This window comes from Artemia sp. Qi Xiang Cuo, chromosome 8 (assembly GCF_049724085.1).
Source record: "Artemia sp. Qi Xiang Cuo chromosome 8, ASM4972408v1, whole genome shotgun sequence".
Lineage (NCBI taxonomy): Eukaryota > Metazoa > Arthropoda > Branchiopoda > Anostraca > Artemiidae > Artemia > Artemia sp. Qi Xiang Cuo.
In genome coordinates, this window is record NC_142801.1 from 77,411,148 (window position 1) to 77,424,905 (window position 13,758).

At 34.9% G+C, this 13,758-nt stretch overlaps 1 protein-coding gene across 7 annotated transcripts in view; it reads left to right on the plus strand.

The window, feature by feature from the left end:
* The window catches only part of LOC148949809 (rho GTPase-activating protein 21-like), a 280,475-nt gene that overhangs the window by 183,111 nt on the left and 83,606 nt on the right, over window positions 1-13,758 (plus strand). For 4 of the 7 annotated variants that reach the window (XM_089093758.1, XM_089093759.1, XM_089093764.1 and 1 more), the window contains 4 exons: window positions 2,488-2,703; window positions 3,685-3,768; window positions 5,606-5,717; window positions 7,356-7,529. In XM_089093758.1, coding sequence (XP_088949884.1) covers window positions 2,488-2,703; window positions 3,685-3,768; window positions 5,606-5,717; window positions 7,356-7,529 — 586 coding nt within the window. The remainder of the gene's footprint in view (window positions 1-2,487; window positions 2,704-3,684; window positions 3,769-5,605; window positions 5,718-7,355; window positions 7,530-13,758) is intronic. The other 3 variants (XM_089093760.1, XM_089093763.1, XM_089093761.1) reach the window with 2 other exon arrangements.

Consider the following 13,758-nt stretch of genomic DNA (forward strand, 5'->3'; position numbering starts at 1 on the left):
TGAGACCCTTTCTGGATCGATCCTTAGCTGTGTAACCAGACAAAGTAGGGATTATCTGCCAGATTGACGAGTGAATAGGGTATCCTCGAGGATTGTAATCCTATTTTGTAGGAATCCTTCAACATTCAGAACCCAACTCTAAATTAGAACTGACACATACTGACTCGACTAACAGCCTAACTCGACTCTGACCGACAGACTTAGTTAAATAAAAAAACAGGCTCGAGTTTCAAAATCTAATTCTTTGGATTTTTTTTTTTAATGTGCAACTCTTTCTGCAATCGAGCTTTTAGGTTAATGTGCATCTGGAATAGCCCAATTTCTATTAATTTTCTTCGTCAAGGACGTGGCGTCAATTCATGAAACTAGGGGAGTGGGCAATTATGTTGTTTTGAAAAAGTATTTTTTGAAGTCTAGAGGGGGCAAGTGCATCTCCCCTCCCCTCTCCCTAATTGACGCCACTGGTCAAGGACCATGTCTCGTTCCTCCTTATGAAATGCTATGTCTCCTTACTGATAAGGTTCGTTTGTGATTAGCTAGTTTTTCAATGACAAGTTAACGCTTTCATTGGCTTCTGTAAATAAATGTATCTTTATCGTAAATTTGTTGTACAGTATTTCTGTTAATCAAGTTAGGAATTGGGTAGATTTTAAAATCTACCCAATCCAAAGATGCATGACATCTTGTCAGAGGAGTGTTAGAATTTTTTTCTAGATAAGGGTAATGGCTTGGGGGGAAGGGAGGGTTATTGGAGTTTTTCTGAAACCTGAAACATCATACAAACCTAATGAATATCTACATCTTGGTTAGATAATGACTATTTAAGATACCCTTAACAGGGAAAGACATTATCCTTAAAATTATGTGAGTGTGTTTCAGCACACTTGATGGATCAGGTAGGATCCCCTCCAATATTTTCTCAATAGTTCAAAAATATCTCACCACAGGACAATTTGAAAGGCCTTTGTATAAGAAAGTACTTTTCAGTTTTAACCCGCACTCTTTCCCTACCTTCAAATAAATCTGTTAATACCTCTTATAACCCCCCAAGGGTTGGGTCCTGTGTTGGTTTAGGCTCTAAAATTTTAATTTGCAATATATATATATATATATATATATATATATATATATATATATATATATATATATATATATATATATATTATATATATAATATATATATATATATATATATATATATATATATATATATATATATATATATATATATATATATATATATATATATATATATATATCAAAGTGTTTGGTAGAGTTAATAGTTAACTAGAAAAAAATATTGGCAGCAAATATAAGAAACAATATTTTTTGGACAGTGATGAATTAAATTGTACAGGCCAAACTCTAAAATTAAGTTCTTCGTGCAATTTTTTTCTTTACAATTTTTAATCTTTAAGGCTAAAACTATAATCGGCGAAAGAAAAAGGACGGATGCCCTCTCCCTCATCAATAAAAAAGAGCTGCAGCAAAAACTTGAAATAAACAATTAGAAATTATAGACTCGATCTACAAATAGTGTGAACCGGACTTAATCCTACAGAAATTTCTTGAAAACTAAGATAAATGACCACTATGTAAGGTAATGTAGAAACAATTGAGAACTTGCTCGTTTAACCTGATGTAAGATGTCTATTCTACGAGTCTGCGCTTATGAAAATTTACTTCACAGGCTCCTAAAGTTTTAAACTCACCCCTCCCCCTCTTTTAGACACATTCTGCTGACTACCTCTTGGCGTTCTCAATTTATATAAAATTAGTTGTATATATAAAATAAAACGATTGTTTTCTTAAACATCTTTTATAACTTTTCGCTTGGGATGGAATTAAGCCCTCCCTAGAAGGTTGTGGGACACTTGGATTCGGACAATATTTAAAGGAATTGATTATATATATATATATATATATATATATATATATATATATATATATATATATATATATATATATATATATATATATATAAATTTATGTTATATATAGTGAGCATAGTAATATATATAGTAAAGCATAGCATATATTAAATACATAACCTAACCTAGGTACCTTTTCTCCCCTTAAACCCCAAAAAACAATCGTTTAAATATTGTAGTTCGTTGAGAAACCACGGCTTTGCAGTTATTTATGTATAGCGGTTTCTTGAGAATAGCCCGTTTGACGGGTTTTTCGTGTCTGGTTTCCTTGTACAATATATAAAAGTGTCTATATAACGCACCAGTACCAAGGGGTCTAACCAACTAAATTATATATAGTGATATGGGAAATTGAACCACTCATTCTTCTGTTGGAATGATATAAGTATAGCCTTCTGTGTGTGAACTGAATTTATAAAAAAATTGAATTACACCTTTTTGTGTGTGTTTTCCTTTTCTGTTTGCTTGTTTTGTCTTTATTTCTTTTCTATAGCAGATATAGCTTTAGATGTTGCTTTTACCTCTTTGTTATGTTTATTTTCATTTTCGTTTTTAGATAAGCATGCTCGTCTTGTCCGACCCTCAGAGTTGTGTTTTTCCCTCCCACCTACACCAGATAGTTTAGATGAGAGTTTGGATAATTATTTTGTTTCTCCTCTATCCACGCCGGGGTCTATTGCCTCGGACTTTGGTGAAACTGTCCTTGAGCAGTTTGACGATATGCTTGCCTCATTTTCCACTAGAGCTCAGTTCCTTAAAAGCTCTCACGAAGGTTTGTTTTATTTATTTTCTTTCTTTTGTTTTTTTGGTCTTTTTACGAACAAATGGTTATTTATCTCTAAAACCTCTATCAGATGTGTACGCAGAGGGAGGGAAAGCTCCGGACCCGCGTCCCCCCATAGAATCCTAAACTCCAGAATTTCTGGAAACTTCTTGTTTAAATTGCTGAATAAACTTTTTACTACCCCCCCCCCCAAAAAAAAAATTCTTGCGTAAGTGCCAGTTCCCTATTGTTATTTTTAGTTTCATAAAATTAAAAATTGTTTTAAGGCAGTTGGCCTCCAAGATTTGTCCACTGCTCAGTCTGTTTTCAACTCATGGGCGTTATTGCCTTAATACGGAGGGAATTTTCTTTGCCTCAGTATTCTCTGTGAGTGTAGTAAACTTGCTGTAAAATACAAATAATTTGACTCCTGACACACATGTAGGAATTCTTACCTTGGGGGAGGGATTTGAGAAAATGAGGGGAAAATTACAAAATGCTGCCTGAAATGCAACTAAACTAAGGAACTCAATATTATTATTTTTTTTAATAATCTAAGTTAATAACTTTCTTCCCAGGAAACCAGTTCCAAGAATTATAGTTCTTGGAAACTTTTCTGGAAATGGAAATTTAGAAATCTATTTTTAACAAAATCAAGTCAATATGTTGTGCTAATTTTTGACTTTTTTAACAATCATAAAAAACCTGGACAAAGCTAAAACGCAGGTAAGGGGATGTACGGGGAGACCGTTTTTGGCGGGTCGGTAGGATTACGTGTCCGCAAAATTTCTGTTCTGGATTTCTTATGGCTATGAGCCGCCTGCAATCGTTTTTTCGTTGTTTTATGCAGTTTCGTTACTTAGTTTTATTTTGCTATTATCAACGTTTGATTTCCTGTTCTTATCCTTTTATCATCACTTCATATGTGTATGTATTGTTGGGGTATGCTTGAAAAATTTATTAGTTTAAAATGATCATTTTGTATTTTAGTTTCTGTGCCTAACGACTCCACAAGTATGTTGCCTTCAATTCAAGTTGCTCCTGTTAATAGAAGAGTAAAGATTGTAAAGCGAGGTAAACCATTTGTTTTTATGCATTCATTATTTTTTTCTTCTTGAAAGCCTGACAGGGACAAAAATTTGGCGCTCGACATGATACTCGTTTGTATAATTATGCACTGTTCTTTATAAAGAGTGGAAAACCTCTTTTACTATAATCGGCGATTCACTACAGCACCGTGCTGCCTGTGACAGACGCAGCTGCGCACGCTGAAACTCCCTTTAAATCTAATCAAAGCTTCATTCTTTACCAGGGGCGTCTTTGGGGGGTGGGGGGTTATGGCAGTTTTCCCCCCTATAATTTGGAGAAAAAATATTATATAGCCCATGCCCCTTGGCTATCTGGACATGATACCCCCCCCCCCCCCTAATAACAATGCTGGAGTTACGCCCCTGTTCTTTACCCCCTCCTGTGAAGTTAAGTCCTTTCCGGTGATCATTTCCCATTTTATCGGGGAAACACCTGCTTTGCGTTTTGCCGCAGATAGAAGGCCAAAACACAATCTGTTATCTTTCAATCTGTTATCTTGGTCTAGCCGCCATAGCCTTTCTTTCATTATAGCCCTTTACTGAGCATGGACACTGTTTTTTGTGGAGCCTGGTGTTTGATGTACGCTCCGTTTTTAAAACCCGTTTTAATGTAGCTAAACAATGATCTTTTTGGGAAGTACCTCTGCTGGGACTTCCATGTAATGGCTGATCATGATATGATTTTATGCTCATCTCTATTCTGACATCTTTTTTTGATGAAGGTAATCCTGTTCGTAATGCCGCGAGAAGATTTTATATGTTATAATACGTTATCGAAATACCAAAGTATTTTAATCAGAAACATTGCAAATATCACGAATCCATTTATGGTTTCTGATGAAAGAGCAGCTAACACTAAGAAAACCCTTTGGCTGGGTATTACTGATTATAGTCAACAATGGCTTGTCTAATCCCAGAGGCCATATGGTTGAGGGGTATATTTCAAACCTGCTGCAATTCAAACCAGCTTGTTGGTAAGCTGTTGTGGAAAGGCAAAGCCACCTGAGGCAAATTGTGGTGGCTGAGGTACTTGTAGATTTTGCCACCACAGCGAAGAGGCGCGGAAACAATGATCTTGCTAAGCTAGTCCATTTAGGTGGGAAGTACACAGTTCGAGGGACGAAGATATACTACCACTGAGCAGCTTAATGATTGGGTTTACATCCAAAAAGCAAATAAACAATGCGAAGATACTAAGCTGATGAACTAACATTAGCTAATCCTTAGGAATAATTTTGTCTTTATTTTAATTTCGTGGCGCCAGGTATTTTTAGGTATCTGAACAAGGCCGTATCCAAGATTTTTTTTCGGAGGGGGTTTTACTAAAAAAAAAAAAAATTGGGGTTTACACAAAAAAAACCTCAAAAAACGCATACAAATTTTTGTTATATCCATTTTGTTTACGTTTTTACGAGTCAGACAAAAATTTCGGGGGGGGGAGAGTTCAAACCGAGTAAACCCCCCCCCCCCCCCGGATACGGCCCTGTATCTGAAAGGCAGAAAGTCTCTTACATCGCTCCATAACGAGGTTACAAATGGATGTTGAATCTTCTTTTGGAGGAGCCGGTAGAGAAACTTTTAGGGAAAAATATCAATCGGAAGATCTTTCCAAATCGAAGTGTAATATCGAACGAAGATGTTCGACGATTTTAAAGATTACGCATAGAGTCAGTAATGCACTTTTGTATGGAAATAATGTAGCTTTGTTTAGGGGAAAACTTATATCCAAGCTAAAACTGAAATTTGATGAAAAGCTGACATAAAACTGACTGGTAACAGGTTAATATTGATTATTAAATGATAATTGGCGAGTACCTTTACAGAAGATGACGAAGAAAGAGCTATGCGAAGGATATCCTACAGAAAAGCAACCGCTAGTGATCGACTCCACGTGGATACTGACACGGACCTTAGTGATCAAGAACAAAGGCTAAGGTAGACAACGACAATGGTTTTATAAATTTTTTTTTTAATTTCTCTCTTTCCTTCTACCCTCGCCCCCCTCCTTTTCTCTCTCTATCCCTCTCTTGATTTGAATTAGTGTTTTTGCTGTTTTTTAGTCTGATTGTTCTGGTGAGCTGTATTCAACTGTAATTGATTTTTCTTGGACAAAATTAGAAAATGATATAGGCGATTCAGTTTCAAAGACAATACAGTTTGTAATTTTATCCTAATTTAATTCACGTTTTTATTTTTATATTAATTCAAGCATCAGCAGATCAGTTTTTTTTTTATCATTACATATTTACCTTTATAGTACTATAAAGTATCTTATAGTACTTTTATAGTAGGCCTACTCAAATGGCTCATTTTTTAGCTTTTTGCTGTCATTTTCACTTGATTTGGAAAATTGGCTCCAACTTTGCCCCCTCCCCTCCCCAAGATTTTGAAGAAATTACGCTACTGCCGCACTGCCATCACAACTAATCAAATTCAAACTAAGCAATAAAAATCCAAAATCAATACTTACGCGTCAAGCACAAGAGCAGTGGCGTGTACAAGTTGTAAACTATTCAATCATGCCTTGTCTGCATTTGCGAAGATTGTCAAAAAACATGCTGTAATATTAGACGTGACGGATTACGGCGGCACCGTATTAAATAGGGGGCATGATTACTGGGGGCTTATTGTATATATTTTTGCTAAGTACAATGATTACCTTCTAATCGCCTTATGAAATGGAAGAATATGAATCTATAAATGAAGTATTATGTAGCAGTGTATTAAGAATAGGTAGAAATAGAATTATGTCTATAAGTTGAAGGTATATGAAGGAGGGAAAATTCTTTTACCGCCAGACAGGGCTGTATTCAAGATTTTTTTTTTCGGGTGTGGGGAGGGGATATTTACAAAAAAAAGATTAAAAAACGCATCAAAAATTTGTTTATATTCATTTTTTGTTGCGTTTTTACGAGTTCGACAAAGATTTCAGGAGGGGGTCAAGCCCCCTCCCCCTGGATATGACCTTGCCGCCAGAGACTGCGTTTCGCTTTTTTTTCGGATGAGGAACAGGAGAGGAGGATTTGTTGAGGGATAAACGGCTAAACACAGCTGTCGCCCCTTGTTTTTATTTGCTACATGTTGCATCAATTTATGAACCAGTGGGGGGGGGGGGGCTGTGAAAAATAGAATCTCGTTTAACTGCATGAATTGTTAACAAGCTGGGAATGAAATTATTCTTTCAGTGACCAGTCGAAGCGTAATTCACTGTCTTGTGTAATTGCTTCTTTTTTTAAATGAGGGTTAGTGCATGTTAATAAATATAATTATTAAGAAATCAATTATTAAGATGTGTAAGTATTAAATAAATATAAATTTAAGTAAGGGTAAACACTTCTAGCTTTTTTCGTGTTTGTAGTATTTTGTATTACAGAAGAGGGAGAATATTTTGGGCTGGTCTAAAAACGTATAATGTGTATTAGGACCGTCTGCTATATTTGTATTTTGGGCTCGTCACAATTCTTTTGAACAAATTTCAAATCTGTAACTAGAAAGGAATGAAATGGATTTGAAATAATCTCAAATACTATTTTTCCTTGACCCCTTGCTTAATCCCCGTTATTTCAAATTTAGGTCTAGAATTTCTGTTGCTGAATTCCCGTTCAGTCGATCCAATAGTGAAGTCAGCTTGGCCCCCTCACCGCCACTCACGAGTATACAACGCCTTCGTGCATACTTTGAGGAAGTTGCATCACCTCCACATGTACAAAGTGGGCAATCCAAGTCCTTCATACTTTGGGGTCGAGGGTGGGTCTATATGTGGTTTGAGCATGCTGCAACCCCTTTCTTATCTTACTTTTACCTCTGAGTGTACCTCATAAGTGCTTTCCATCCTTTGTGTTTTCGGAGCATGAATAGTTGTCAACTTAAAGGTAAAACGGGTAACTAATATATATATATATATATATATATATATATATATATATATATATATATATATATATATATATATATATATATATTCAGCTGTTATTTAAACAGTAAGAACTAAATGCTAATGTTGTAAAAGATGTGTTATATGTTTTGTACAGCATTGTTGAATTTTCGCTCCTTGTATTGTATATGGTCCCCGGGAGGATGGATTAGGTGGGTCGCGGGAAGGATAAAATTGAATTATAAGTGAGCTAAACACATTTCAAATAAAACCCCTGAGTATGAAATAACGTGGAGTAGAAGGGGAGCTGCTAAAACTCCCAGAGAGTATTTTTCGTTGCATCAACGTGTCTTAAACATTGCAGAAAACATTATTTTTTTTATCTTTTTTTTCGATTTTTAATCTTTAGTTTTTTTTTTAATCTTTGTTTACCTGTCATTAAATAATACCGAAGGGTTAGAAGGAGTTCATTTTTTTCAAAATATTAATTATAAGCTCAGAGCTTAAAAAGGGAGAACAAAATGTCAGTAGCAGCGACTAATTCTGAAGGCAGTAAATAAAAACGAATCCTTTTATTTAATACCTGTAAAGACTAAAAATTTAATTTAATTAAGTGGATTTAGTTGGATAAAATTTGCGCAAGTTCGTCATTGAAATTTTGAGATAATGTTTGAGTGTTTTTAATCTCTTTAAAGGGATTGACTGTTGCAGAATTTGTGTTTGATCCCAATTTTCTCAATATTTGGTTCAAACGCTTTTCTAGAACGATATATTTTGTAACTAGAAAAGGACGCTTTATACAAAATTTTGGTTCTAAAGCGCCCTCCCACCGCTTCATTATCACTGGCTTGAGTTATCACCTCAACGGGTTTTTGATTCAACGGAAGGAGAAATTAATTACATGGGTATTGAAAAGTTGGGTAGAAGATTCTCCGATGTGGTTAATTAACAGTATTATGCATATTATGGACTGATCATTCCGTGCTAGGGTTTATCCCAGGTGTGAAATCAAGTAGATTTCCCTCTGCAAACTACTTTTCGTTGATAACCCTGTTAATGAATACTTTCGCCTGGCCATACCCAAAAAAAAAGACGTTCCGAGAAAAGATTAATTTCTCTTTTTTTATCTAATAAAAGAAAATAATAATGGGAAAAAGAAAAAATCAATAATAGCCAAATCTCCAGCATAAATTTGGTCTTGGGTTTAAACTGGATGAGGAATCATTGCCTAAAGAGAGTAAAAGAAAAATATGATCTATTTTTCTTTTGTATATCGTGTCCAACTACGGAAAATACGGAAGTGAAAAGAAAAAATAGAGCCAAAATCCACTGGAAAATTACAGAAAGTAACGACGTGAAAAGAAAAATGAAGCCAAAGTCCCCAGCGAAATTAAACAAATTAAGGATGCGAAAAGAAAAATGGAGCCAAAATCCCCCCCTCCCCAGTGAAATTACGGAAAGCAAGGATGCTAAAAGAAAACGGAGCCAAAACCACCGGTGAAATTACGGAAATCAAGGATGCGAAAAGAAAAATGGAGCCAAAATCCCCTGTGAAATTACAGAAAGCAAGGATGTAAAAAGAAGAATGGAGCAAAAATCTCCAGCAAAATTACGGAAAATAAGGATGTGAAAAGAAAAATAGAACAAAAATCTCCCAGCGAAATTATGGAAAGTAAGGATGTGAAAAGAAAACGGAGCCAAAGCTACCAGCGAAATTAGAGAAATTGAGGATGTGAAAAGAAAAATTGAGCTAAAGTTCCTTTGAAAATTACAGAAAGTAAGGATGTGAAAAGAAAAATGGAGCCAAAATTCTCCTCCCCCCCTCTCCAGTGAAATTATGGAAAGCAGGGATGCGAAAAGAAAACGTAGCCAAAATCACCATTGAAATTACGGAAATCAAGGATGTAAAAAAAAAATGGAGCAAAAATCTCCAGTAAAATTACGGAAAATAAGGATGTAAAAAGAAAAATGGAAAAAATCTCCAGTATTATTACGGAAAATAAGGATGTGAAAAGAAAAATGGAGTAAAAATCTCCCAGCGAAATTATGGAAAGTAAGGATGTGAAAAGAAAACGGAGCCAAAATTACAAGCAAAATTACAAAAATTGAGGATGTGAAAAGAAAATTGAGCTAAAATTCCTTTGAAAATTACAGAAAGTAAGGATGTGAAAAGAAGAATGGAGCAAAAATCTCCAGTAAAATTACGGAAAATAAGGATGTGAAAAGAAAAATTGAACAAAAATCTCCCAGCGAAATTATGGAAAGTAAGGATGTGAAAAGAAAACGGAGCCAAAGTTACCAACGAAATTATAGAAATTGAGGATGTAAAAAGAAAAATTGAGCCAAAATTCCCCCCTCCCCCTCTCCAGTGAAATTACGGAAAGCAAGGGTGCGAAAAGAAAACGGAGCCAAAATCACCGGTGAAATTAAGGAAATCAAGGATGTAAAAAGAAAAATGGAGCAAAAATCTCCAGCAAAATTACGGAAAATAAGGATGTAAAAAGAAAAATGGAGCAAAAATCTCCAGCAAAATTACGGAAAATAAGGATGTGAAAAGAAAAACGGAGCAAAAATCTCCCAGCGAAACTATGGAAAATAAGGATGTGAAAAGAAAACGGAGCCAAAATTGCAAGCAAAATTACAGAAATTGAGGATGTGAAAAGAAAATTGAGCTAAAATTCCTTTGAAAATTACAGAAAGTAAGGATGTGAAAAGAAAAATTGAGCCAAAATCCCCCAGCGAAGTTCGGCCTTTGGCTGTTTCTTAAAAAAATTCTTCTTGTCGAAAAATTCTAAAGGATAGTTCAAAAAGCATGGAAACTAGTAAGACAGAAAACTGGGGAAGATCAAAACAAAATTAATAATATCGAAGATAAAATATGACCAACACCATCAAACTTTTGGCATTTTTTTGAATGTTTTAATGCCGTTGAGCTTGAAAACAATTTCTCGGGGCATGGTTTGGCTTTAGACTCATTTCACGAAGGTTCATTTCGTCGTTAAACCCTATTCCACGAAAATTCCTGGATCGGCAATTCTTCCCTTAAATGAGTTTGAAGCGTATCCCAAGTCAAAATTCCCATACAAGTTAGATTTTTTTTTTTTTTAATGCTAAAATTCCCTAAAGTGCTTTAGACTTCCCTTATAAGGTCCTTTAAAATGTAGAAGAAGGCGCATTACTCCCGATTTTGTCCCCGGTACTAGCTTAAACTCTGATGGCCTACTTAACCTGTCAATATTTTCCCAAGCTAACATAGGCCAATTTTGTGATTCCTGGATTTCGAAAAAAGGAAAGAAAAAATGTATTCTAGTTAATTATCGCTTACAGAGAAACTTCAACTTTAATCTGATAAAAGTCTTCATTTTACTTGGATTAAACCTTAAATTTCCCTGCAACGAATTTGTCGGATTAGTAGTCCAATATATCCAATTTATTTGAAATTTTGTACGTTTTAATGAAGTTGTCAGACGCTGCTGTAAAAGTGGTACTTTCCAAAGTGGTGCTGTAAAAGTGGTACTTTTTTAAAAGTAGTCTTTTCACTATCTTCCCATGTTTAATCGCCAAAGATCTAACTCCTTCTAGTTTTCATACTCTTTGAAATGGTTGCGCTCATTGTCTTGTCACTTACTCTAAGCACGTTGAATTAGATAGTGCTGTATCGACAGGACTAACAGAACGTGCTGCAGTAATTACTTAGGTGTAACGAACTATTTTATTCGGAGGTAGGTTCTGTTATCTAACCAAAGTTGGACCAGGTTTTGGTGACACTTGTTCCCAGGAATGTTTTATTTTAGTTATGCCTTCAGTATCTAGTTTCACATAATTGTATTTTGTCTTGTTGGTACTGTCTCTGATATGTCCGCATTATTCGCATTTTTGCATCTCTCTCTTTTTGAATTCTGCTCTCCCATTGAAGATATGAATTTTTATTACTTCAATTTCCTTGTTTTGCATTCACTTTTGTTTATTCCTTAGGCTGTCTTTTTGTTGAGTAAGCATATTTGTTTCGTACATTGGAATCTATTTGCTGAGGGCGGAGATAAGGTAGGGGGGGGGGGTGTTAAAGCAGCACAACATTTATAATCGTAATGTGGAAAATATGGGATATTGTAGGACAAGACAAACACTCTTGAAATATAAGGGGGGGGGAGGGTAACGAACTTGAATACCAACCCTACGTACATTAATGTTGTACTGTTCATCTTTGTGGTAGGTTTTAATGTTTCCCTCTTTTTCGTTCAAGCTTTTGATTATGCAATAAAAAGGTTGAATTTACCTAGGTGCATACGCAGGTAAATTCATGCAGGCTAATTTCGGGGGCGGGGGGAGATCAACTTTTTTTTATTTCGTAATTTGAATAAGAAGTGCCTAGAAATCCGAAAAGTATAGGATCTGAGGGGGTCTGAGGCCCCTCCTCCCTGCACGGCTTGGAAATCAGAAAAGTATAGGATCTGAGGGGGGCTGAGGCCCCTCCTCCCTGCACACGGCTTGGAGTCGGCCATAGTCTGATAACAGGTTTGAGAAAAATTTAGGAGATATTGCATATTAATCCCTCTGAGGCTAGTGCTTAGGACCTCCCAGATAAATTGTAAAGTCCTGACATAAAAATGTAATGTTTCCTTATTTTAGACCTACTACCCCCACATGTAAGAAGTGCATGACTACCCTCTCCCATCTTCCCCACCCTAAGCTGGGGATCTATATGTAGCTATAGAACTGGTAACCTTAAACGAAAAATGTGCATTTTTTAATGTAGATAGTGTGATATAAATAACACAATGTAAGTCTATTACAAATACCAATCCGTAGACGTTCAGGACTCTTATGATTTCTATTTATAGAGTCCTTTCATTCTAAATTTTCTATTTATAAGATTGACGTTAGACGAAAATTATGTTGTAAAATTTAAAGGCTTTTATGCTAAATAGTCTTAGTAAGACTAAAACACTCTTGTTTCAAGAAATCTACGCCTATCTTGGCCTAGAGGGTGAAATGAGTCTGTTTGAAATGTTAGATGGTGGTATTTTGAATCATAAAATAAAATTTAATAAAGTAGTAAAAATAGGAAGAATTTGTTGCTATAAAAGCTTTTAGTGCTGCTTAAGCATGTTGCAACAATGAAAACTTTTAGGAAAAAAAAAGGCATTGCTGGCTTGCTTAAAAATGAATCTAGTTTTAGTTGTTGCTTCTTTATATATTGGGTATTTTAGTATCACTTAATTATTAGAATGAGCCACATTTTTTGGAATATTTAGATATGTAAATATAATAGTGGATATATTTTCTGTTTACAGTCTAATATATTGTCAATAGCTAAGTGAACACCTATGTTCAGTTAATTCAAGGAAATTTCTTACATATAGGTTGCAGATTAGCTCATCTGCAAACTACATTGTGCATTGTGCTACATTGTGTAAAATCTACATTATGCAGATTTTTTATAGTCTTGCCGGTGAAAAAAAAGGAGTCACCTTCCTGTAATTTCATGGTAAAAAGTCTGCCTTGATTTCACGGGTAAGCAGAAAAATGGTTGCCGAAAAATTTGTCAGGTTTACTTGTCTACTCTGATATAGTTTTGATGCCGATTTCAAATGCACAATTCGGATATTGTCTTGCATTAGCCATGTTATTCTTCTAGTATTTTAACACAAAGTTTAAGGAGTTTAATACAGCGCTAACTTTGATGAGATTGCAACGTTGCTTTTGGAGTGAACTAAAGTATAGAATATTTCAGATGTTATTATTCACAGGCATTGTGCTAATTTTGTATTCACAGAATTTTTTTCTTAAGAAAAAATACGAGATTAATGCTGTTCAGTATTCTTTTAAAATTAAAAGAACTTGAATTTTCAACTAAAAGTATAGTTATTTGAATTAAAGTGTCAAAAGCTGAATTAGAGTAACACTGAAAGCCTATGCCGCCTTTGATTATTAAACCAAGATTAAGTTGGATTACATTAAAATAAATAAAGCCTTATAGGGCATAAATTTTTATCTAGCCTTACCTATGTATATGATAAAGTTTTATTTTGTTGATAAAGTGCAGTGTTGTGTTGATAAGTTCAAAAATTCATAAAACTGTTCTTTTTGCTAGCAATATTA